This window comes from Echiichthys vipera (assembly GCF_963691815.1).
Source record: "Echiichthys vipera genome assembly, chromosome: X".
Taxonomy (NCBI): domain Eukaryota; kingdom Metazoa; phylum Chordata; class Actinopteri; order Perciformes; family Trachinidae; genus Echiichthys; species Echiichthys vipera.
In genome coordinates this window covers 38,665,711-38,690,725 of record NC_139825.1, presented here as the reverse complement: position 1 = coordinate 38,690,725, position 25,015 = coordinate 38,665,711, and the positions used below count along the sequence as shown (strand labels likewise).

Below are 25,015 nucleotides of genomic sequence, written 5' to 3'. Positions count from 1 at the left end.
TGTGTGTGTGTGTGTGTGTGTGTGTGTGTGTGTGTGTGTGTGTGTGTGTGTGTGTGTGTGTGTGTGTGAGAGAGAGAGAGAGAGAGCACGTTGCCTCTGATATTGTAATGTCTGTACTGGTGTTTTTTTAGTACTCAAAATGAAAATATGCCGGTTTATTTACAACCTCATATTGCACTGTATACTTCATTACAGCTGAATGAGCTTGTAATATGCTTTTTTGATCCGCTTGTTTTGTCTGCGCTTTTATTGCATCCCCCGTGCATTGAAATACATTGTGTCCATTGTGTCTAGTTTGTGTGTGTGGGTGCTTCTGGTTGTGTGTGTACTGGTGTGTTTCCAGCAACATATGAGTACATGAGGTAGGAGGAGAAGCATAGTATTACATCAGTTACTTCGAATGCATCTATTATTTGATAGGTTATGCTGTATATACAGTATGGCAGACTAAGTGCTCCAGAAGTAAGATTGACATGTCTGCGAAGGGAGGAGGTCAGAGTTGTGAGCGGGTCAAACATGGACTTTGACCCAGAAAACCACTGTTTGTGTCCCATTCACATCCAGTGTCCCCCACATGTAACTTAGGTTACTTTACAAACTCCCTCCCTCTATTTTCTAACCCTAACTTAAACCTAACCAAGTACTTGAATTTACAACATTGACCATGTGTTTAAAACAGCGGCAGGGCTACCAATTGTGGTAAAAAAGTGATGCCAACGTGTCTTGACCAGGCGTCCGTATGTGACGCCGTGGGATGAGGACAGGTTATTCTAATATCACTTAATTGATTGTCAGGGACTTGCAACTCATTCATCAACTACTCTGAGTTTCAGTTAAATCACTTTTCTTTCTCTAACTTTAAGTAGTACATTGAAACACAGCATGATATGACCATTAGCACTCTATAGGGAAAGAGCTAACAAGAGTTGTCAGCTCACCCCATGTCAACAGGACTTTATTCACACCAAGGGGAAAGTCTGGAGCACGGCAACATTTTGCTGTTAATGTCAGAACTTACAAGATATCTTACTGCTTTCTCAACAGTGTGAAAATCTCAAACTGACTATGGATAAGTACCTCATAAGACCTCACTTCAAAAAATCTGAATTATCCCTTTAACAGCGGTTCAAACTATCAGTTACTTATTTCATCTCAGTCAATATGCAGTGTCTGTGATAGGGAAGCAGAGACAGTTTCAGTTTATAACAGAGATAGCTGACACTTCTCATTCTGGTTTAAATCCATCACTCCCTTTTCTCCTGAAATGAACCTCAGAGCTCGTCACAGAATCCAGGAATTTCTTGTTGTTGAATCATCCACAATAACAAGGTCATCATTGATTTCTGCTTCAAATTAACCAAAAGCATTTTATAATTTAAGACTTGCTCTTTAAGGAGCCATTTGGTGAATAATGTAATTTTAAATGCAAGAGGCATTAGTCTGTAGATCTCTGCCATGACATAGTATACTATATATGAATCTTACAGCTTAGCTTCTCAGTGTTTCAACAATTTATTCAGTTTACTTTCACTCTACTGCTCTCACAGATGTTACTGTTTGATTATATCTCATTTATTGTAATAGTTAAATGTATTATATAGATATATATATAACTTAAAATGTAAACCGTCTAATTACACATTTGGAAACGGTTTATTCTCTTAAAGCAGAGCTGCTGCTGAAACGATACTTTGGGCTGCACTAATAAACATTTATATTAACAATGAAGTTAATTATTGTAATAATAACAAACCAACAGAGAATTAAAACCCAACACGGCAGTCTTTTGGCTCTTTTTTTCTGTTGTATGGCCCACTTTTTTCGCTCTCAGCTCTCATTAGTTTCCTTTCCAGCAGCAGCCATCAGCCTTCAGCAAACTTCACTACCTGCCCAGCCCCAAAAAGCTGTCAGGTAAAGTTTGCATCTATGTGGAACGAAGTGGATCGCAATTTGGTGCATTGCAAATATATTCAGTTATTATACACATATAATGGAAAGTACCAGGTGTATAATATGAATAAGCCAGAGGCCTTTTTTGTTAATGGATGTTGTAGAGCGGTGCAGTCCTTGAGAATTTGCCCATAAGCACAAATATCTTTCAGCATAAAAAAGGAGTATGAATGTGTTAACATTTTCGCCTTTTGTTTGCTTCTTTGTGCTTGTGTCTGTCATGGTGCGGGCGTGTATCTGTGTGTGTGTGTGTGTGTGTGTGTGTGTGTGTGTGTGTGTGTGTGTGTGTGTGTGTGTGTGTGTGTGTGTGTGTGTGTGTGTGTGTGTGTGTGTGTGTGTGTGTGTGTGTGTGTGTGTGTGTGTGTGTGTGTGTGTGTGTGTGTGTGTGTATGTGTGTGTGTGTGTGTGTGTGTGTGTGTGTGTGTATTTGGGTGTCTATATATATATATATATATATTGTGTGTGTGTGTATTTGGGTGTCTATATATATATTGTGTGTGTATTTGAGTGTATGTGTCCGTTCGTTATTCTCTGCATCCCCAGTAGGACAATTAGAAGGTGACAGTCCCATTAGAGCCGGCCCAGTAGTACAAAGGCTGAGTGCTGTTGTGAGTGACACAGAGCTCAGCCTCTCACTAAATAACTGTCAGTCTGGACTCGTCCACTCTGACCCCTCTGGCAGCCTCCCTCTGAGCCTCTCGAACTCCCCTCTGGACTCTCATTGGCAGCCTTAGCAGCTCCCTTAGCCAAGCATGGCCCTTCTTTCAAGCCTGGCTTCTAACTGATTGGTTGGACCCCACTAGCCTTAGGCATGCCAGAAGGACTTCCAACTGGCCTCAGGGTGCTGCTGATTGGCCACGCAGTCAAAGCTGCATGCCCCTTACGGGAGTGTGTGGCAGCAGTTTTCGGTTGAAGGATGCATTTGACAATGGCGGGTGGAGTTTAAAAGTGTATGGGCAGCAGAAAGCTCTCCCTCCATCTCTAACTATCTATCTATATCTATGTCTTTATGCTGCTGTGTTTCCCTTTTCGTGGGCCTTCCATCAGCAAACCATGTCTTCACTGTAATTATCTGTTGGAACATTTCTCTGCTCATGAAGACCTGTGGTTTACCTATCGTCCTTGTATTGGGAAGCCTTGGCTAGAGCAGGAGAATGGTGCTATTTAACGAGTTGAGACTCTACAGGGGTCTGCGGTCTGTTTAAGACAAGAACGGCAGCCTCCTCTATTCCCAATCGCAGACGTAGGGAATGTGGTTGTCTTTATAAAGGAGACAGAATGGCTTTATTTTCTCTATTCTTCTCCCCTCGCTGTGAATCAGGGGAATTAATGCCATTGTTAATGCAGAGAGGCCGCTGGTACATTTCAACAGGATTCTCAGCTCTCGCAGAGCTCATCTAAATTGCCTTGCTAATGCTGTAATTGGGTTTGTGAGTCACTTCTTAGCTTCCATTAATATTTGTTCTCTTTCTAATTGCCCCTTTTTTCGATCGTACATTTCATTCCTCCGTCTGGTTAATGGTCTGGGGTGGAGGCAGAGATGTGTGTGCAAGCGTGTGCGCTTGAGAAAGCATCTAATCTGTTTTTGAGCAGATATAAAATGTGAAAGCATTGGGACTTCTTTCTCTCTTCTAGGTAACAAAGAATGACATACAGGAATGAGTTTGAGGGTATTCAGGTTTACGAGAGAGATGACAGAAAGGTTTAGGGACAACCTCCAGGCATCTGTGATCCATATGAGCTTAGCATTAAAAAAGAATATGAATATATGTTTGTTTTTTAAAGAGAGACAAACTCTTGTATTTGAATGTTATTTATTGGATATGCTGCCTGCACTCAGAATGCTTTCTGGTGTTCATTAAAAGAGACATTTCTTGACTATTCCTCTGCTTTCTTAGATGTTGCCTTCTAAGCATATTCTTTCTTTTCACACTAACCTGCTGTATAACTGGATTGTCTTTTTTCTCTAATACAATGCATTAAAACGGCTCCTCTGGAGGTAGAGAAAAACATCCTACTCAAAAGGCTTCAGCTTTATTTCCTTAAATTGTCAAGAAAAAAAGCCTTACTCTATTATCTTTAAATCCAAAGCCACTTCACAGAAGCATTGCCTCAGGAAACCTTAGAAACTTAAAGGATTCAATTCAATTGACCGTGTTAGAAAGTGGAGAAGAATGGCTGAATAACAGTGTCAGTACCAGAGCAGACAAATTGTCCTCAGGTGGTGACTATTGCTCGTTTGTATTGATGGGACTCTCGCTGCTTCCCTCCCACTGGGAGCATTGGGTGGAGGGGTGCGAGAGACAGAGAGAGACAGGCGAGCTGATGAGTAGCACAAACACAGACAGAATGGGGAAGCACACTAAATGAAAGGAGGCTGTAATAAGGCAAAGGAATATTTCAGAGCTGCATGGAGCTTGGTTCATTTCCCATTCAGTTTCCAATCCATAATGGACCAGTGTGCCTCTGTGCCAAGGCCAAGACGTGGCTGTTCGTTATGAGTATCAGGGATAACTGTGTGGGACTGTGGCTGTCAGTGGCTCTCACTTGAGAGATATTAAACCTGAGGTCTGTGCCGCTTCTCTCTCACAGACCTCATATGTGACTATTTTTAAAACCATCCACACAATTCCCTTCTTATGATGCCACTAAATGAAAGGTTTTTACCCCCACAGGTTGTTTTTGTATTTCTTGGAAGGGGGAATTTGAAGGCAACTTGAGGTCCCAGATTTTCCATAATTGGAAATTTTGTTTCCATTTTGTCAGCCTATCTCGCTCTCTTTCTTTCATCCTCTGCTTCATATTTCCTACTCTGTCATTTTGTCGGATGTTTGTGTGGATGGCCTATCAGATTATTTGAATTCCTCTCCCCCATCAAAAGCAGGGCACATCAGCTTTGAAGAGTGACAAGCACACAGCAGGAGGGATCAAAGCGATGCAAAACTGAAATTTAAGAAGAACGTAAAAAGCATGTAGTTTTGCCATTTCCCTCATGTTCAACAAAGAGAGCACAGATACTGTATAACAGCAGGGAATGATGAGACACTATCAAACACAACAATTTTCAAGGATGCCTGTGTAGTTTTCAGATGCACAGATGCTTTTGATAGCACTGTTTAACATAGGAGTTCACCTATTTGCAGTAACTCATGTTAGCAGTCATTTCAGCATCGCCACAAATGTAAAGGTTTATTGTCAGATCTGAATATTTTAAACCCAGCGGTGACAGTGAAGTCAGACTGCTCAAGATAGGAACATCAGTAGTCTATTTCAGCATGACAGTGTCATCTTTGTCTCTTTAAAACCAAGGTGCCAGACCTGCTGTGAATCTGCTTTGGAAACATGCATAAACTGAAAGCGTATTTTAAAACCATTAAGCTTTCCAGCAAGTCCCCAAGTCGACAGGCAGCAGCTTAAAAAGGAACTGTAAAGCAAATAGAATGAGCTTGCAGTTGAAATTACTGGAAATTCACACTACTTAAGGGAAATTTTAGTCATTTCAAGGGGGTAGATTTAGAGCATTAGAGAAAAAATTAGATTTGGTTTTCTCTAAAACACTGTTTGTCAAAAGTCTGCAGATTGTTTTCTGCTTACACAGAATCCACACAGACCGACGACAGAATACTTCAGAGTAATGCTTTCATCCCTATTTAATAACCATATGGTTATGTCTTACCTGCTCTTGGGCCAACGTAAACAGATCAGGAGACAGAGTCTAAAAACAGAGCAGGTTTGTGAGTATATGAGGCATCCTCAGTAAGTAGTCTCTATTAAAGGCATCATGATATTTGGCAGGCGCTGGCTTAATTAAGGTTGACAACTATGACAGCTAAAGCGTGACTGAAAGGCCGCCAGACAGGCTCAGTCGTAGCCTGTTTGTGTTTGGCATTACCTCCTCCCACAATGCACCTCAGCACGAAAATGCCATTATTTTGGATACTTCCATCCTTCAAACTTACATACATCCCTCATAACTGTTATAACTTCTGGTTAGACTTAAATAGCTGACCTTATGCCTCTTACTCCGTAAATATACCATTATTGCATGTATCAAACATATCATTATTGGTTTAGGCTTAACATAACACAATTGTAAGAGCACAGGACAAAATTTAAAGCAATTTAAAATAGTTAACATATTAGATATAACCCTAGGATAGATGAAAGGAAAGCAAACAATCATAGGTAAAGAGAGAGGAAAAATCTCCCCACATAACTTGGAGTAGATTTAAACCATCATCCAGTGTCCTATATTCTCTAGTATGAGATACACAACATATATTAAAAGGAAAATTGTTATAGTTTTCAGCCTGATTGTGTCCATTCGGACTATGGCTCATGCTAACTTTGCACTCACCACTTCCATTGTAAAGATGAAAGAAACATGTACTGCACAAAACAGGACTAGGGAGAGCAGTGGAAGCCTCCTACTTAAATATAACACAAATCATTTCAAATTTCTGTTTCTAAACCTTACAGAACAGTTATGTATGGCTAACGTAGCTACCTGCATAATATCACTATTCTGAGAACACTTTAGGAGGTTTGCACTGCTAGCCCTGATATAGGTTAGCTACAATACCTAATGGAGGTGGCTAACTTGATCGTGTCTGCATGTCCCAAATCTTTATGATAGAGGTGACAAGAGCATAGTTAGCATGACCAAAAATCAGAATAGACGTTTGCATGACAAAGTCAACACCACTAGTTTCAAGCTGTCCAGGACGACCTCTGTAGTCTAATTTTGTCACTTGTTAACCGCCTTTTTTAAATAGCACATAAATGCTTCAAAAGAAAAGAACAGCCTTGAAATCTCAGGTCTGTGTTAACCACAGACCTTATTTTAGGGATCTTACTAAAAAACCTTTTCAAAAACACCCCAGAAGAGTCCAGGGAACTGGAAGTACAAAAATGCTTACTCATTTCCAGGTTTTAGGACTCATCAATCACTCATCACTCAATACTCCGTTCAAAGATTTTACCTTTGCACTGCAGGTTGAATTGAACTGGCTGTTGCTTATGTGCAGTACTGAAACTTCAAATTAAACTGCCCTCATTTTGCATGCATGTGACGTGTATACATCTTCAGCTTATGGAGGCCATTTTTCCTTTAACATTTTATCAATTAAAAACATGCAGCATTGTCCTCTTGATAATAGAGTACCTGAGTGTTTGTAAATCCCTACTATGTTGGATAGATCTGTGGAACTGAGGCTTCCTGAGGTTTCCTGATGTGGTTCTTGAGCCTGTAACCAGTGGGGGGTGTCTGATGTGCCCTGAAGGCAAAGTGAGGTGGCTGAGCCCATAAAGAGCTATAAAATAAAGAGAGAGAGAGAGAGAAGGACTACAACACAGGCCTGAACGATTAAATGCAGACAAGACATAAAAGCAGCTATCAAAGAGTGTAAACTACAGATTCCCATTATTGTGTGACATTAGCCCATAGCACACAGTAACCCGTAATGATCCCATGGATGCTTGCAGCACTGTCCTTTAATGACTTCCTAGTTGGATGAGCGTTGTTTCCTGGAAGCAAAATACTGCCAGTGAAAGAGAACTGCAGCTCCACATGTGCTTATCCTTGGCGTAGCAGAATGCTGTTTTGTTCATTTTAGAAATAAGTCAGACATGGAGTAAACAGATGAAACGCAGAGTATCATCAAATAAACTCAAAGCAAATTAGTCCCTGTTTGTGTAGGCATCAAACTATTTATGCAGAAATGGTGATCATACAGGGTTGGATCAATTAAAGGAGATTTGGACAGACTGAAACTTCACACAGCTCTAATTAGACAGCCAGCCGCTACGCTCAATGAATGGAAATGTATTCCTTTCCATCCCCTTCCCTCTATCTGTTTGTGTGCCTTGCGTCACCCCAAGGAGTTTAACAGAACACTAATTCTTCATCTAATTTTCCCTCAACTCCCCATTGCTTTCGCTCCTTCTGTCTCTCTGCCTCCATCCCTCTCCATCTTTCTTCTCACGCTGATAGCTTGTCCCACAAGATCCCCATAGTTGTCAGTAATCAAGGAAATCACTCTCAAAGAGCTACAAATAGGTCACTTATCAGATGTCTGGTCTGATCTGACGGAGACAGACAGCGAGTTAAGTCCCCCGCATCTGCCGCTCTCCGCTATTTTTAGCATATTAGTAGCCATTCTATCTGACGTGAGGTACTGAAGTGTGTGAGAGAGAGAGAGAGAGAGAGAGAGACAGAGAGAGAGAAAGAGAGAGAGAGAGAGAGAGTGAGAGAGAGAGAGAGAGAGAGAGAGAGAGAGAGACAGAGACAGAGAGAGAGAAAGAGAGAGATCCCAGCTCTCATCATTAGCATTCCATTCAAATGGCTCAATTGAGCAGTTGTCACTCATGGGATTCCCAGGACTACAAGAAGCCATGCTTCTTCATTTATTCAATTTATTGATATAAAGACTCTTCATTAAGAGACACTGGCAAATGTGACATCTGGTCTCAGGTGGCCTTGATGTGGAATTTTAAGCAGGATTGTAAGCTGAGGCCGCATGACGTGTGAGCTCCTTTGTCTCATCTCGGGGCTATTCCACCAGTGTGTCAGCTACACACGGTCTGCTTTGAAGCTCCAGATCAGACGGGTTGCACGCAACCTCAACCATGCACATGTCCGGATGCAAAAACACAGCGGCATGGCAGGTGAAATTTTGGTATGTGTGTTTCCTACCTGACAGCCTTGTTAATTATTAAACTGAGCTTGCCCTTTTAATCCTCACTTTCGTGTGCTCACAGAGAACATCTTACGTACCCAAGTTGCCCCATATGCACCAAATAAATACTAGCATGCAGAAATAGATGCAGGGTAGATTTTTGTATTTTTAGTTATTTATTTATTGTTTATCTTCCCGCAATTCAAACAGATGGAACTGTCTGTGGTGTATTTTGCTTTAGTGAATTTCTTGTTATTTTAAACAGTGAAGTCTTAACATGTTTGTCTCCTTCACAGATAACAGATCATTTCTCAGGAATGTTCTCATTACTGAAATGCATTATCCGCCTGTTTTGCCCCACGGAAATTGTCTGATGACTCTGACGATGAGGGTGAATGATCAAACGATGTCATTTTTAATGCCATAATTTTAGCTTTGATTAAAAAACATAATTAGTCTTACAGTATCATTGTCGTGCAGTGATTCCATGTATGCTATGAAGAGCAGCCAAAGTGCTGTGATTGATATGAGTAATACAACACCGTGCATTACACCTGAACCTACCTGGTCCACATGTAGATTCTGTGTGAAGTGAGCTCAGGAAATGAAAATTGCAGTAGTAAAAGCTTGCAGCAGAGTGCTACACTGGGTGTGGGAGGATCATGTTGGAAATTAAGAGAGAGGGTATCATGTTCAAACAGAGAAATGTTTTATGCAGAAGCCGCCGTCACCGCTGAACGGATGAAGTAATTTCATTTTCATGCATGATCTGCAGCCCCACAGACCAGGGAAATTGCAAAGGAAGGGAAGAGAAAGATAGAGAGAAAATAAGAGCCATGCTTCGCCTTTTTCTCCATTTGACTCCTCTGACTTGTAACCATAGTGATGGTTCAATCCCAATAAGACAAAAAAAATGTCAACGCAGTGTTCAGAATCGAGATCGCCCCGAGAAAAGATGATATGAAGATATAGCACTTAAAGCTAGATCAAACAGGTCCAGGATACATAAATCCATCAAATCAATTTGATTGTGCATCTAATTACTGAATGTGAAGGCAGTAACCAGATTACAGGGGTTGTTTGTTTAAGGCAGTGAATCACAACCAAAATGGGTCACACGCTGAATCACTGTGGCCGCGTGGCAATTTCTGAGGTCGGAAATACAAAAACGTTTTTGTCTTGTAAAGCTACATGTCTACTGGTAAAATGATATTAGATTATTAACTATCAGATGTTTTTGATACTTCTCTAATTAAAACCCCACTAATCCTGCTACTAGGGAAAATACTAGAAGAGATCAAGAAGAAAGACTCACTTGTTCCTAGTAATAAGGTTAGCAATAATTAAACAAATTACAAGGAAGTGGTTAAAAGAAAAAGCTTAATTAACTCCAAATGTAAGGATCTTGTGAATGAATTATATGGAATGGAAAAAAATAATCTTGAGAACTACAAATCAAATTCATATCTTTGACGAAAGATGGGAAACATGGGTGAGGTAGGCTATACAACACACAACATTTCTAATGATCCTCCTGTTAGATGTGATAACAAGAGTGTTTTCAAACTGTTTGGAGCAGTTCTTCAGTAACTGGGAACGTTTTCCCCCAAGGAGCAGTTTGTTTGGGCATATACTGTATGTACACAGCAATCCCACCCGGATGTGGGACATAACGAACGGGGAGAACGCTAATAAAGGGAGGTCTCAGCTCGCTTCCAATCCAAACTCCGATCCCTAGAGCTGTTCATTGGCAGTGCAAAAAGCAATCAACTGAAACAACCAATTTATTTATTTCACATGCTTACAGCGGAGAGTGATTGCATTGAATCCTTACGTTTGGCTAGAAGCTAAAAAAAAATGAGTTGAAGGTTAACTCGGAGCAGGAATTTAAAAAATGGCTCACTGAAATTTAGGAAATGATATTTGTTTTTTTGGCAGAAACAGATGCAAGAAATCTGGCCTGAGGTGAATTTATCCAATAAGATTTTTGACCAATGAGAGAACAGTTTTCTCTTTTGTGGCATTTCGGAAGCTTGGACCACTGTTGACAATGCTGCGTGAACACAAACGTACCAAGGGTCAAATGCAACAATTGTATCATTTCAGCCCCTGAACAAAGCAAATGTGCTGCGTGGGAAAACACCTTAAGACAATAATATAATATATTATTACATTAATGGTATTGATGGCTTTCTCCTTGCACGAGTACATATACTCGTATGCATATGTCCGTACATACACACGTGTATATATACAGGTGTATATGTGTGTTTATGTGTGATAGATTGTGTATACTGTATAGGTTAGCAGGGTGTTGTTTAGATATATCCTCTGATTGAATTTATTAATCATCAGTCAGCTATATCTTAAACCCTAAAAGAAGAGTAAGAAAAAAGTTAATTATTCCTTATGAAAATCTTTTTCATTTGTCAGACTTTCTGTCTTTCTTGTGAAACCTCTTCGGACCATTTAGGATTATTCAAATCACTCTGAATCACTCCTGAGCTGCTCACAGCTCATAGACTTAAAACCTGTGAAGAGCAGTTGCAAGAAGACATTAATTGACTATTAAGCGGTCACAAGCAAGAAAAGGTTGGGAACACACAAGCGGATAAAAACAGTCTAATATGAAATCTTCATTTCATATTATTTTTATATTTCATAATAATCTTGACAGTGTAGATAATGTCTTTGTTTCCTAAATATGTAGACTGAATTTGTCAGAGGTGGTGTGCAGTTATTGCATGAAACAAAAATGTTATATACTGTTAATTTGTGTGTTGTTGGAGTTTCCAGCTCTTGCAGATTTTGAAAATAACTAATAATTTAGCGATCATTTAACTTGTGTCTTGAGGGTTACATTTGCAGCATTTTTTTTTTTTATTACCGTTTGTCCATCGTTGACCGAGCTCATCCATACGTCCATAAACACGTACAATAACACTCCAAAATTATTTTGAAATTGAAGGAATAGTTTCTGGGAAGTAACAAACCTCTAACGTTCACAAAAGAAAATGTTATATGTAATTTGTTATGATGATCAAATACATGAAATAATTATTCTGAATGTTCAGAGATGACAGCCTTTGTATTATTGTAATACTTTCACACCTACCAGTTTAAGTAATATCTCTGCATTGAGTGGTTAGACAGTGGAATGTGTGGAGCCCATTGAAAATCAATGACACAGAAAGAAATGCTTCAATCTTATTTCCTTTTGTCTTCTTTTAAGTCAGCAAGGTACTGAGCTAAAGTATCGACCTATTTTTTTGCTGTGGAGGCACTCACACTGAAACTTGTTCAAAATCAAATGTATTACTGTTTAAATGTCACATTTTGAATTGTGTGAGAAATAACAGCTGAGGTGATAAAAGGTGGAACAGGCACAGGCGCCAGTCAGTCGTGGTAGCCGAGCGGCCATCATAAATACTATTATAGCTGCCAGTAAGCTCCTTTTACACCTGTTCTGGTTCGGCTGAGAAGCTGCTGTGAAGGTAAAGAAAACTCAACAAAAACTCAACAGGTCAGACAAAATAATCTTATGGTGGCACTTTTTCCCCTCACTGGACGTTGTTCAATTTCCACGTTTTGCCTTGAGGCTGTAGGTTAAAAACGTTGGCTTTAAAGAAAAGATGTCAGTGGAAATGCTTTCAGTAATGTATCTATCACACATCCCATGTCCTATCACTCTTCTGTCAAACTTTTAGTTGTACTTCACAATTTGTTTTGACAATTTATTTCTCTATGCTCTGATCATTTTGGCTTTCTGTTGCAAGAGCAGGAAAAGCCTGACAAGCATATCTGTTAAACTTGTTTCTCTGGTTTTGTTCTCAGATCCGCTCAGATCAGGACAAGGCTGTTGGCATCCGCTACAGCATCACAGGAGCGGGCGCTGATCAGCCCCCGAGTGGGATCTACAACATTGACCCCATCAGTGGCAACATGTTTGTCACCCAACCCCTGGACAGAGAGGAGAGAGCCTCCTTCCATGTAAGGAAGAAACTTGTTTGTTTCAGTTTCCCCTCTAGCTCCATTTGGTCTGTCTCGTTATCTCCTAATTATCCTTGCAGAAATGTGCCGCGCCATTTCTCTTCCCTCATCTACCTTTCATTCTAACACAAATGTTGCCTGCCGAGACAAAACCACAAGCTGGAGCGCATTCAGAGATCTGTACAGTACCTTTACAACAGCATCTCCAGGCTCTGATTGATGCCAAAGCCACCAATGACAGAATGAATGCCTTGACAAAACACACAGCCACTTCAGCTGGCATTTGTATTGAGGTTTAACTGCACAGATGCGCGCAGGATGGATAGAACAGAGGGAAAGAGACAGGAACCAGGTGGAGTGCAGGAAACTGTTTTCTTTGTTCTTCCCATCAGAGCTAATGAGCAAGTGCGGCTTCAAGTGTATGCGTACATGTGTTGAATGCTGATTGATAGGATGTGTGTTTCTATCATAAGCAGGGGCATGCTTCACACTTGTACTCAGGGACAGAGCGATGGGTTGTTTCTGGGGCTTTTACACCAAAAGTGTACCCTACTAATCTAACTTAAAAACAGTCACATCAATCCATGTTGGCCTATTTTCAGGTGATAGGAGTGAAAAGTTAGTCATCCCCAACATTTTTTGTGTTATAGTTTCTGTGTGATGAAAAAAGTTGGAGAAAAATCAGATACAGAATAGGAAATAGGATTTTTTGTCTGAACCGACCGAGGCCTGACGCTTTTAATGTAAGTTGAAGCACTGAGTTTCTGTCCTGTCTAGAGTCTCAGTTGGTAAAACTGTCTAACTGCTGGCAGAGCTCTCATGCCACAGGCCCTATTTTCACTAAAAAGAACTTGAAGCACCATGCCAAGCAGGCCAAACTTGTAAATATCGGTCCTGACACGACCTGTCCCGTCTGGTCCCACCAGTACTGAACACTAGGGTCTAAATGATAAAGCCACAGCATGCTACGCGACATTGCTAGCAACGCGTTTTTGTGCTGTTAGCCGACACTGACAGGCAGGATGGGACTCTCAGCCTTATTTCACTTGAACTCACTATAAACAACAGAATCCAATGTTCAACATGTCGTGCGACAAAAGAGCCAAACTGAACGTGCCACGTGTTTTACCAACACTGGTGAAAACTTGAGAACACAAGTAGATAGTCGGTTAAACTATTCAAAAATTCAATAATAATTGCCCATCCCTTATCTCAAATGGCTTGAAATATATCCAAATAGCTGTGAATAGGAAAAATATGTCCCTGGGGACCCCTTAGGTTTGGGCTGAACCCTGGATAGTTACAATGTCTGGCTCCACCCCTGCCTGTACTGCTGACCTTTTTCAACCAGCCCTGCACAGTTCACCCTGTGTACTTTGCATCTGTGCCGTTAAAAGTGCAGGCTGACAGCTGTACAGTTAGCACTGCATATGGCCAATAGGATTCCCCACCACACATACATACACACACACACACACACACACACAAACACACACAGTAGGCTGGAGGTTTGAGTCCATGACTGGCCCCTCTGGAACCTCAGGTTAAACAGCTTGACAAATGCGTGAATTAAATATGCAGGCCACATGAGACTGGTGTTAACGCTAGGCCATTGGTTCACATACACATTACAGGTTTCAGTTTATATCAGCAAAGACTAACACCTCCACTCGAGGTGAGCGCTGGTGTCAGAATCACAACACCCGCCTGCCTGTCAGCGTGATAGATGGCTGTGCTGCTGATAGAGCTAATTCAAAAGCACGCTGCTGTCTCAGAGGAGGAATAGAATAAAGGAGCAGATCTCTTCAGTGTCTCTGTCAGCGCACACTCTGAGCAGTATGTACACATTATAAACCCCAATGCACACACAGGACGTGAGATGACTATAAACAAACACAAAGTCCCGAGATGATTGTCTTCTTGTTTGGTTTGTCTCGTTCTTTTATATGCATGTGTGATCCATCTAGTTTTAGATGAGCCTCTTGTTACCTTAGTTGCTACGTTCAAGCTCTGGACACTGCTGCGTGTGTGTTTGTTGTACCTACATACCTGCTCTTACACTCAACCAGCAAATTGGGATCAATAAAGCAGCCAGGTTATTGGTCCCGGGGAAAAGACAGCTGCTCAGTAAACAGTTCATATTTGACACTGCCGGTACTGAGAACAGCATGTTAGGTTAAGGGCACTTCAAGTTGAATGCCGATCCTATTTAGACTCCCGTGGACCCATGCTGCTGGTGATGTATGATTTAGTGTAGGAGAATGTAGCCAAAGTTTGACCCAGGGGAAATTTAGTCCATTGCTTACTTTCTTTCAACTTGACAGGAATTTTCCAGCATTGCTGCGTTCTCACAGGCCAAACTTTGCTTGTTAGTCTCAGGTTCAAGTGAAAAGAGAGACAAGGCTGCTGTTTTTGACAGACTAACACCAGAGGGAAGTGATCTGTGAGGTGAGGAGAGTGGGTGTTAGCCTGAGCTTCAGTTTTCTCGAGCTTCAGAATTGAGCAAATATGAGAATTATTTTTGTTTATTTGCATGAAAGCATGTATTTTACTGTGCAGTGAGTGTTTGTATGTGTGCTTTGCACATATCCAACAATCAAAATGATCTGATAGTGCTGCTGAGACGTTTGCATTCATCTCATCATGCTTAGAGAGGAGGTTGTGTGGTTCACGTCAGTTTGATGGATGTTGCTCAATGTCCTCCTGGATTCATATTCTTCTTATATCTTTTATTATTCATCTTCATTGTTTAAATTGTGATTTTATTACTGCTTGTAGATCTATTATGTACACATAACCTCTATTGAATGTCTGTCCGTCATAGAAGAGGGATCCCTCCTCAGTTGCTCTTTCTGAGGTTTCTTCTAATTTTTTAACTTTTTTTGGTGTGTGTGTGTGGGGGGGGGGGGGGTGCTTTATGCAAAACAAGGATTGTTGTATGCTGTACAGATTGTTATTGTTGCTGTCATTACTTTTTGCCTGACAACACGGAGCTCCAGACAGACTGTGAGAAGAACTGGAGCACTGAAACACGACACCACCAACAGTATGAAAGTAAAATAATTACTCTGTGGTTTTTGAGACATGACAAATACTTTACAGTAATGGCCAAAATACACAGAGCTACCATACAGTGCAGTAGAAAAGCAAATTCCTGCTGTGGGCTGGCGCATCAAGTCAAGTGGAGTCAAGTCAGTACTGAGGTGGAAAAATTAAAAAGTAAAGTGAATGGTGGTGGACTTATTGAACCACTGAGCCAGGGTCGAATACCATTGTTAACACTGGCGTGAGTTGGTCAGCACATAGTTTGAGGACCCGTACCCAGGGCCTAAAGTCAACTTTTTCTGCCACTAGCCACTGTGGTTCCTAGAGTCTCCAAAAGTAGAAATGGAGGCAGAGCCTTCAGCTACCAAGCTCCTCTCCTGTGGAACCAACTCCCAAGTGTTATTCGGGAGCCAGACACTGTCCCCATATTTAAGAGTAAACTTAAAACTTTCCTTTTTGATAAAGCTTACAGCTAGGGCTTACAATAAGATTTTGTTCTTCTTAATAAGGCTGCTATAAGCCTAGTCCGCCGGGGGATAATACTTTTCCTGATACTCTGAGCTTCTCTCCTCTCTTTCTGTATCATTCATGTCTCATCAATGCAAGTTACAAATTCAGCTTCTTCCCCGGAGCTGTTTGTGCTTTGTCATCTCGCAGGTCTCTGCTGATCGTGGTGTGGCCTGCTGCCGTGTGATATACTATCACTAGTTTAATAAACTAAAATTTTGCAACCATAAAAACACCATCAGTGGTATGTCTCGCTGTATCGTAGATGCTATTGCCACTACTCATCATTGATCATGTTTGCCACCAAAATTGCTGTCATTGTCATATCCTATCACCTTAGCTGTGCTTGTTTCTACTTTTCTGTTGTATTAACTGCCTTAACATTTAAGTCATATTCACATTATTATAGATATTATTATAGTTACTGTTACGCTTTGGTTGCTTGCATCTCTGGAAGTGTGTCCGTCTGTCTCTCTTTCTCTCTCCTTTTCTTCCTCCCCAACCGGTCAAGACAGATGTCCGTCCTCCACAGAGCTGGGTCTGTCTGACGTTCCTGCCTGTTATAGGGAAGGTTTTCGTTGCCACCGTACTCTACGGGGAATTGTTGGGTCTATGTAAATCATAAATAAGTCATAGAGTGTGGTCTTTTCCTACTCTGTAAAGTGTCCTGAGATAGCTTTTGTTATGATTTGACACTATAAATAAAATTGAATTGAATTGAATTGAATTGAATTGTGGCAGGTGTATTTATGAAACAATATTTTTTTACCAGCCAGAATTTTTTTGTGCCTAAGAGCGTACTCACACTGTCCTTCCGTACCGCGACCCGGACTTTAGGGTACTTGTCCCCCCTCCCTCTCCCCCCCGCGCCCCAGCCCCGTTTGTACTCACACTGCCAGGGCCGGCCAATGCTTCTTGCTGTCCATACGCCATCATGCCGTAACACGTCACACGCATTGATCGCGTGTGTGTGGCTTTGTTTACAAATCTTTCCACAGACCTCGGAGTTTTTGTGAGTCTTGTCGACTGTTTTTGAATATTTTCATCCGACCAAATCTGCAGTAAACACTCCACCTCCGCATCACACCAACGTGAACCTTTCACCGCCATTGTTGTTGTTAAATGTCCGCGCGTGGTCCGTCCTTCTATTTACATGTCTGAACAGGCAGACATAACGCTACTGCCGTAGGGCTCGTGCTCGTGCTCGTACACGTGCGCACGCTCGTGCTCGTACATGTGCAAACGGCTCCGGTAAAGCCAACCTCTTTCAAGCGGGCCGTGGACGGCCCGCTGGCCGCAGTTGTGCGCAGAGCGGGTGCACTCACACTGCTTAAAGGTACTTGGCTTTAGCTGAAAAAACGGTTTTGGCCCCGGCCAGAAGGACAGTGTGAGTATGCCCTAAAATAAAGGTGAACGACTCAGAAAATGCATAAGAATGGTTTTTGAACTTGTTCAGAATCCACATTAAAGTGCTGTTTAGTTATTAATAAACTTAATCTCATTAATGACTAGGCCTAAATAATGACTTACAACTGTATCTGACCTGGTGTGGCAGGCATTTAGAATAGAATATAACAGAAATATGTGTCCCTGTGAACCTGATGGCTGTGTTGTCTGGAGCCTAGTGCTCCTGGTAGGGTCTCCCATGGCAAAGTGGTCTCAGGCGAGGGGCCGGACTAAGAATGGTTCACAAAGACTCAATGGACAAACAAGGAAGAGGAAGAGAGACCCTGCCCGGAGGAAGCCCGTGGCCCTCGTCTGGAGCCATGCCCAGAGGTAGGGCTCGCCGGCGAGCGCCTGGTGGCTGAGTTTGCCATGGAGCCCGGCCGGGCACAGCCCAAAAAAGTGATGTGTCACCTCTCTGTCTGGGGAAGGAGCCGGAGCTTGTGCGGGAGGTGGAGTGCTACCAGTTAGTTCTGGTGGGGCTTACCTCCACACACAGTCTCGGTTCTGGAACCGTACTCCTGGATAGGGGTTGGACCCTATTCTTCTCTGGAGTTGCTCAGGGTGTGTGGCGCCGGGCGGGTGAGGGGATACTCACAAACTCCCGGCTGAGCGCCGCAGTGTTGAAATTCACCCCGGTGGATGAGAGGGTCGCCTCCTTACGCCTGCGGGTGGTAGGGGGGAAAACTCTGACTGTTGTTTGTGCACCAAACAGCAGCTCAGAGTATTCAGCCTTCTTGGAGACCCTGAATGGAGTCATGCATGGGGCTCTGGTAGGGGACTCCATAGTTCTGCTGGGAGACTTCAACGCCCACATGGGCAATGAGGGAGACACCTGGAGAGGCGTGATTGGGAGGAACGGCCTCCCTGATCTAAATCTGAGTGGTCGTCAGTTATAAGACTTATGTGCTAGTCACGGATTATCTATAACTAACACCATGTTCGAACATAAGGATGCTCATAACTGTACGTGGTACCAGAGCACCCTAGGCCAAAGGTCGATGATCGATTTTGTAATCGTATCATCTGATCTGAGGCCGTATGTTTTGGACACTCGAGTGAAGAGAGGGGCAGAGCTGTCAACCGATCACCATCTGGTGATGAGTTGGATCAGAGGATGGGGGAAGATTCTGGACAGACCAGGTAAACCCAAACAAGTAGTGCGGGTGAACTGGGAACGTCTGGAGGAGGCCCCTGTCCAAGAGATCTTCAACTCACACCTCTGGCGGAGCTTTTCTGGAGGTTGGGGGCATTGATCCGGAGTGGGCAATGTTCAGAGCTTCCATTGCTGAAGCTGCAGCGCTGAGCTGTGGCATCAAGGTCTTAGGTGCCTCAAGGGACGGTAACCCTCGAACACCGTGGTGGACACCGGTGGTCAGGGAAGCTGTCCGGCTGAGGATCTTGTCTCTGCTTTTTGCAGATGATGTGGTCCTGATGGCATCGTCGGTCAGTGAACTTCAGCACTCACTGGATTGGTTCGCAGCCAAGTGTGAAACGGCTGGGATGAGGACCAACACCTCTAAATCTGAGATCATAGCTATCAGCAGGAAACCGGTGGATTGCTTACTCCAGGTAGGGAATGAGTCCTTACCCCAAGTGAAGGAGTTCAAGTACCTCGGGATCATGTCCACCAGTGAGGGGAAGATGGAGCGTGAGTTTGGCCGGAGAATCGGAGCAGCAGGGGCGGTGTTGCAGTCGCTCTACCACACCGTTGTGACGAAAAGAGAGCTGAGCCGGAAGTCAAAGCTCTCGATCTACCGGTCAATCTTCGTTCCTACCCTCACCTATGGTCATGAAAGCTGGGTCATGACCGAAAGAACGAGGTCGCGGGTACAAGCGGCCGAAATGTGTTTTCTCAGGAGGGTGGCTGGAGTCTCCCTTAGAGATAGGGTGAGAAGTTCAGTCATCCTTGAGGAACTCGGAGTTGAGCCTCTGCTCCTTTGCTTTGAAAGGAGCCAGTTGAGGTGGTTCGGGCATCTAGTAAGGATGCCCCCTGGGTGCCTCCCTAGGTAGTTGTGTTCCAGGCACGTCCAGCTGGGAAGAGGCCTCGGGGAAGACCCAGGACTAGGTGGAGAGATTATATCTCCACACTGGCCTGGGAACGCCTCGGGATCCCCCAGTTAGAGCTGGTTAATGTGGACCGGGAAAGGGAAGTTTGGGGTCCCCTGCTAAAGCTGCTGCCCCCGGGACCCGACCCCAGATAAGCAGATGAAGATGAGATGAGATGAGAAATAAAAACAGCCAATCATCTCACTGATAGTCTCATTTATTTAGTCAACACTGTTTCTTTGTCACTGTAGTGCCATTAGATACCCAGGTTTAACTTTTTATTTTTTTTATTTTAGATAAACAACAAATATTACATTTATAAGAAATAACCTATACGTTTATGTTGCTTTTCAAGATAAGACATATTTTGACTATTTTGACTGAATAACATTTAGATAAACAACAACAATAACAAACATAATAATTAACAGAACGCAAAGGTCAGACACTGATTGAAAAACCCTTTCACAGAGCACAGACTATAGACTGAGGGCTCAAAAGAGGAGGAGTAGCAGACACTCCCCTCTGCTTCCTCCACTTGACAAACATACGGCAATCCCGACAGTGCATCTCCTCTGTTGTGGCGTCGTACACAAGCCAGTTGCGAACCTTGCATTCCCTTTCCACTCTCCACTTTGTATTAAAACGCCTTTTTTTATTTATTTTTTCAATCGTCCTCCTCATCCTCTTTTTCTTCTGTTGCAGCCAGCAATACGCTGCTACATTTTTCCTTTTTCTTCTTCTTCTCATTTTTGAAAGTCCAAGAAAAGGACAGTACACTTGCTCAGGGTTGTGTTGTCTTATTGGCTACACGCCAATGTGGCAGGTAGATTGACAGTTTAACCCGCCAATCACAAAAGTGACCTGCATTTGGCGTGTGGGCGGGTGCCAATTTCATGCCCTGCCTGTACCACTGATACCACCTGGAAAGCCCTCCTGACGTCATGTTTAGACAGGGTGATAGTTGTGACAGCTGCACCCACCTATCCTCCCATCTCAGCTTCAGCTGTGTTTGCTTGCTGACACCTGATGGCTTCAAAGCAAGTATTAATATTGTTAAAGGGGACCTATTATACTCTTTTTCAAGTTCACATGCATTTTGTGTTTCCACTGGAACATGCTTACATGCTTTAATGTTATTTTTCTCATACAGCTCATGGCTGCGGCACCTGTATTCACCCTCTGTCTGAGACGCTCTGTTGCATTGCCTGTCTCTTTAAGTACTCCTCTTGATACGCCCAGTCTGCTCTGATTGGTCAGCACTTCCAGGTCTCCGTTCCACTTTCCTGTTTTCCATCTCTGTACTACTGCAGAAGACTGATGGTATGGTGGGATTTTCTACCGTCAAAAATCACAAATAAAGTCTTCTAAACCAAACACAACATAATCAGACATGTTCCAGCAGGAGTATGATACAAAATAAGGGAGCAATGTCCAACACAAACAACAAATATTACAGCTTTGTCTGTCATTAGCATGTGGCTATATGTAGTAAACAGCAGGGTTATCTGTTATAGTTCTTGCACTTGCCACTTGCTTCTGGGATTGATGAGTGCATAATTAGTTTAAATTCTAAATTACACTTAATTCTGTTATACATGGGCAGGTAGTTGGCACAAGCAGCAATACAGTAGCTGCAATATTTTAGTAGATAAAGAAACAAGCACTGCACAGTATGGTTATATATTGGGTGAGGAGACCAATGGGCCAAATCCAAACTCTATTTCCCCTCTGTGGTTGGTCCACTCATACTAAAGCTCACCCTTCAGAATACTGTTCTGAGTTCACACACATACATTTGCAGTGTGCGAGATGCGCACACTCCTACAGGCCCTTAGATCACATTTCCAATTCCTTCACCGAGCACACAGACACAGACACGCATACTACACATTTAGAAATATGAGGAAGTATGCAGGGATATACACATACAAATCCACAGGCACAAAGGACAAAACATACACACACAAAAACACTGAAGCAGTCACACATACCACAGTCACACATATCACAGCCACGCATCCCTCTGCCTGCAGTGTTCACAGCTGAGAAAACAGATTGGGTTTGTTTGTTTGTTGGGTCTCCTCTCCATGTTTGTTTGCTGTGCTTCAGCCAATGGAAAACTAGCATCTTGAGGATAATTAAGTGTCTAAAGAGGTTTCTTTTGATTGGCAGTGTATGTCTCCCCAGCCTCGATCCGTGCAATTTTTTCAATGTCCATGTTAGTATGCGTAAACGTGTGTCTGAATTGGTGTTTGGATGCATGTGTGTGAATGCTCATCCTTGACAGGCAGGCACAAAAGTCGACATGATTAGATGTGCTTTGGTGGAGGCAGGTGCTGCCATTCAATCTTTCATGTCAACCCACTATACATCACGACTTCCTGTAAATTTTTTGGCAGGGAGATCCTCCTCAACTGGGTGGAGGCAGACACAATATTTTGCTGCCAGTGTGACAGTTTTAGCCAGATTGAGAGCCCTTTTCCTCTTACCAAGCCAAGCTGCGATTGAGATGAAACATTTCTACAGAGGATATGGATTTCTGGGCAATTGAATGAGAGTAATGTAAGTCACAGCGAACATTGCTGGTTTAGTTCCAGGGCTATTACAAAGCTTTGCGTAATGTTAGATATCAGTTGTGGGGATTGGTGAGGAGTAGAGGTTGTGTGACAGCAGTGGTAGAGATTAAGACATCCCACTGTAGATGATGATTGCTTTTGTCAGTCCTCCTTGTTCAAGCCTCCACACCCCCACACTGCCTCTTTGTGTTTCCATCTTTCAGTTACTTGCACAAGACTCATTCACTCTCCTCATCACTTTCCAATCTCATTCGCCTTTTTCCTGTGCCGCTTTTTCTTCATTCGCTTGCTGTTCCGCTCTCTCTATTCTCACCCTGTGAGTTGTCAAGGAACAGCTCATCAATCAGAGACATCCCACCAAATGGCCAGCTTTCTCAAAACAAACTGAGACAAACATTATCCCACAGAAAAAAAGATGCCACAGCTTTGAGCAGAAACACCTCTGTAATATTTTGTTTGGCCGCTTGCTGTGCTACTGTAGCAACAAAATAGGTGTTGTTTATGTGAATGGACCATTGCACTACTTTGCCCCTTTCTGTGTTGTTGTAGTCCATGCGAAGGCACCAACAGGACAATTGGCAGACAAGGAACAGAGCATGTGCCACTAAAGTGAAGTTGCCAATTAACAAAGTCAAAGTTGTATGCTTTTCCAGTCCAGACAGTCTGCAGAGTTTCTTATCATATCAACAGCGGCCTGTTGTCAGCTGAGCTACAATTTGGAATATTTATTCAGTTTCAGCGTTGATCGCTAATGATCCCTTTTTTTCTGTGTGCATTTATGTATATTCACAGCTGCGAGCTCATGCAGTGGACATGAATGGAAACCAGGTGGAGAACCCAATCGATCTGTACATCTATGTGATCGACATGAACGACAACAGACCTGAGTTTCAGAACCAGGTGTACAATGGCTCTGTGGCTGAAGGGTCCAAACCAGGTAAGAGTTGCTCCAACTCTTCATCCAAACAGCTCCAGGGTTATACGGGAATTAGTTAGATACAAATGTTTAAATTATTACTGCATTAACAAAAGTAAGGAAATATATTTATAACCCATTTAGGCAACAAAACTACTTGGTAAGGTTTAAGAAAATATCACGATTTGGGTTAAAATAACTATTTTAGAACTACTTGGTTAGATTCATGAAAAGATTTTGGTTCAAGTTTAAATGAGAACCTAAGTTATGTAACAAAAGTAAGTGAAGTCATCATCAACATTGGGCCTTATTTACCAACTGTAAGAAGAAATTACTTCTTAACTCTCACTTGCAAGCTTTCGAGTATTTTTTTTAGCTCTTATTGAATATTACAGCTGTGATTTACATCCCTTGTGATCCCTCGTCACAGGTTGAAAGAGGCTTTTTTTCATGTTCTTTCCTTTCTACAACAAATCCTTGTGTAGATAATTTTTTAGAGTTTCTTTTATGCAAAAAGGTTCACATTTGCACCTGTCAAATTTAGAGTTACCTAACACAAAAGTTGAACAACAAAGCTCCCATTTTGACTAAAGGAAAAGTGAAAAGGACACGCTGCCTCATTTTGTTATAGGAGGACGACCTGAGCACTGATGCACCTTTTGTTCAGTTCTGAATGGCTGAGTCATAATGGAGCCATAAAATACTCTGCAATCACATACTATTGTAACCATTTAAATTGTATAATGTAACGATTGAAGTGAATGGGCAGAAAATACAATATTTCATCTGAAGCTGTGATTTAGACTTATTCACGAAAAGCTAAGAGGTTTTATTGTACTGGTGTAAAATACAAAGAATTGCAAGAAGAAAATGTTTTAAATGACTGTTTTGCACAGCCTCTTATTGTTTAATGATTATGTTTTGTCTTATAACTGCACTTCAGTAACTTTTACCAATCAGCTCTTCAAAGGGACCTTTGGAAAACTTCAATGTTTCAATCTGACCTACAGTATCCTCGAAGGAGCTTTAGACTTGTACGGCCAACCGACATTCTGAGGTGTGAATTTTTCCTTGAGACGAGGGTGAGCTCATGAGATATTTGTGTCACACTATCTTTGCTCGATGCATTGTTATCAGATTCTGCAGAGCATGGAGAGATGTAGACCTTCCCTCGGAATCAGGGAACAGTGCTGTGGTCAGTGCGAAGCCAGAGACGAGAACAGAATGTGCAAGTAGCTTTCATGTCTCGACTGGAAGAACTCTTGTTCTAACAATCAGACCCCGAGGACCCATGTTTGTCTTCACGGCGTTCAGATATTGTTCTGTTGCAAAGTTTAATCTCAGGGGAATTTGTAAACAATATAGGAAAGTGTGTGTGTGTGTGTGTGTGTGTGTGTGTGTGTGTGTGTGTGTGTGTGTGTGTGTGTGTGTGTGTGTGTGTGTGTGTGTGTGTGTGTGTGTGTGTGTGTGTGTGTGTGTGTGTGTGTGTGTGTGTGTGTGTGTGTGTGTGTGTGAACACTGGTTACTCCTCAGTGGAGCGCGAGTCTATATACAGAGCTCCTAATTAGCGAGGGCAACCAGACATTCCAAAAGCTACTTTCTTCGTTGTTCACTCTGATAATCTCTGTTTAGTTGTAACTGAGAGCATGTGTCTTTAAATTAAATTTAGTTTTGAACAGAAGGTGATCTGTGATACCAATTAACAACAGTACTACACTATGTACAGACAGAATAATTGCTCTGCTCTTCATGAAGCAATCACTGGCAAGTAACATGTTGGTTGTCATACAGTGTCAGGTGTTAAGAGTGGCGTCAAGGAATAAATTATGACTGTGAAGCTTCCTTTTCTCAGTCATTGG

General features: G+C 42.3%; 1 protein-coding gene across 1 annotated transcript in view; it reads left to right on the top strand.

Annotated features, from left to right (window-relative positions):
• Nucleotides 1-25,015, top strand: part of cdh4 (cadherin 4, type 1, R-cadherin (retinal)) — a gene marked incomplete at its 3' end in the record, with an annotated part of 224,366 nt that overhangs the window by 164,054 nt on the left and 35,297 nt on the right. The window contains exons 6-7 of the mRNA XM_083938972.1: nt 12,462-12,617; nt 23,033-23,177. Coding sequence (XP_083795098.1) covers nt 12,462-12,617; nt 23,033-23,177 — 301 coding nt within the window. The remainder of the gene's footprint in view (nt 1-12,461; nt 12,618-23,032; nt 23,178-25,015) is intronic.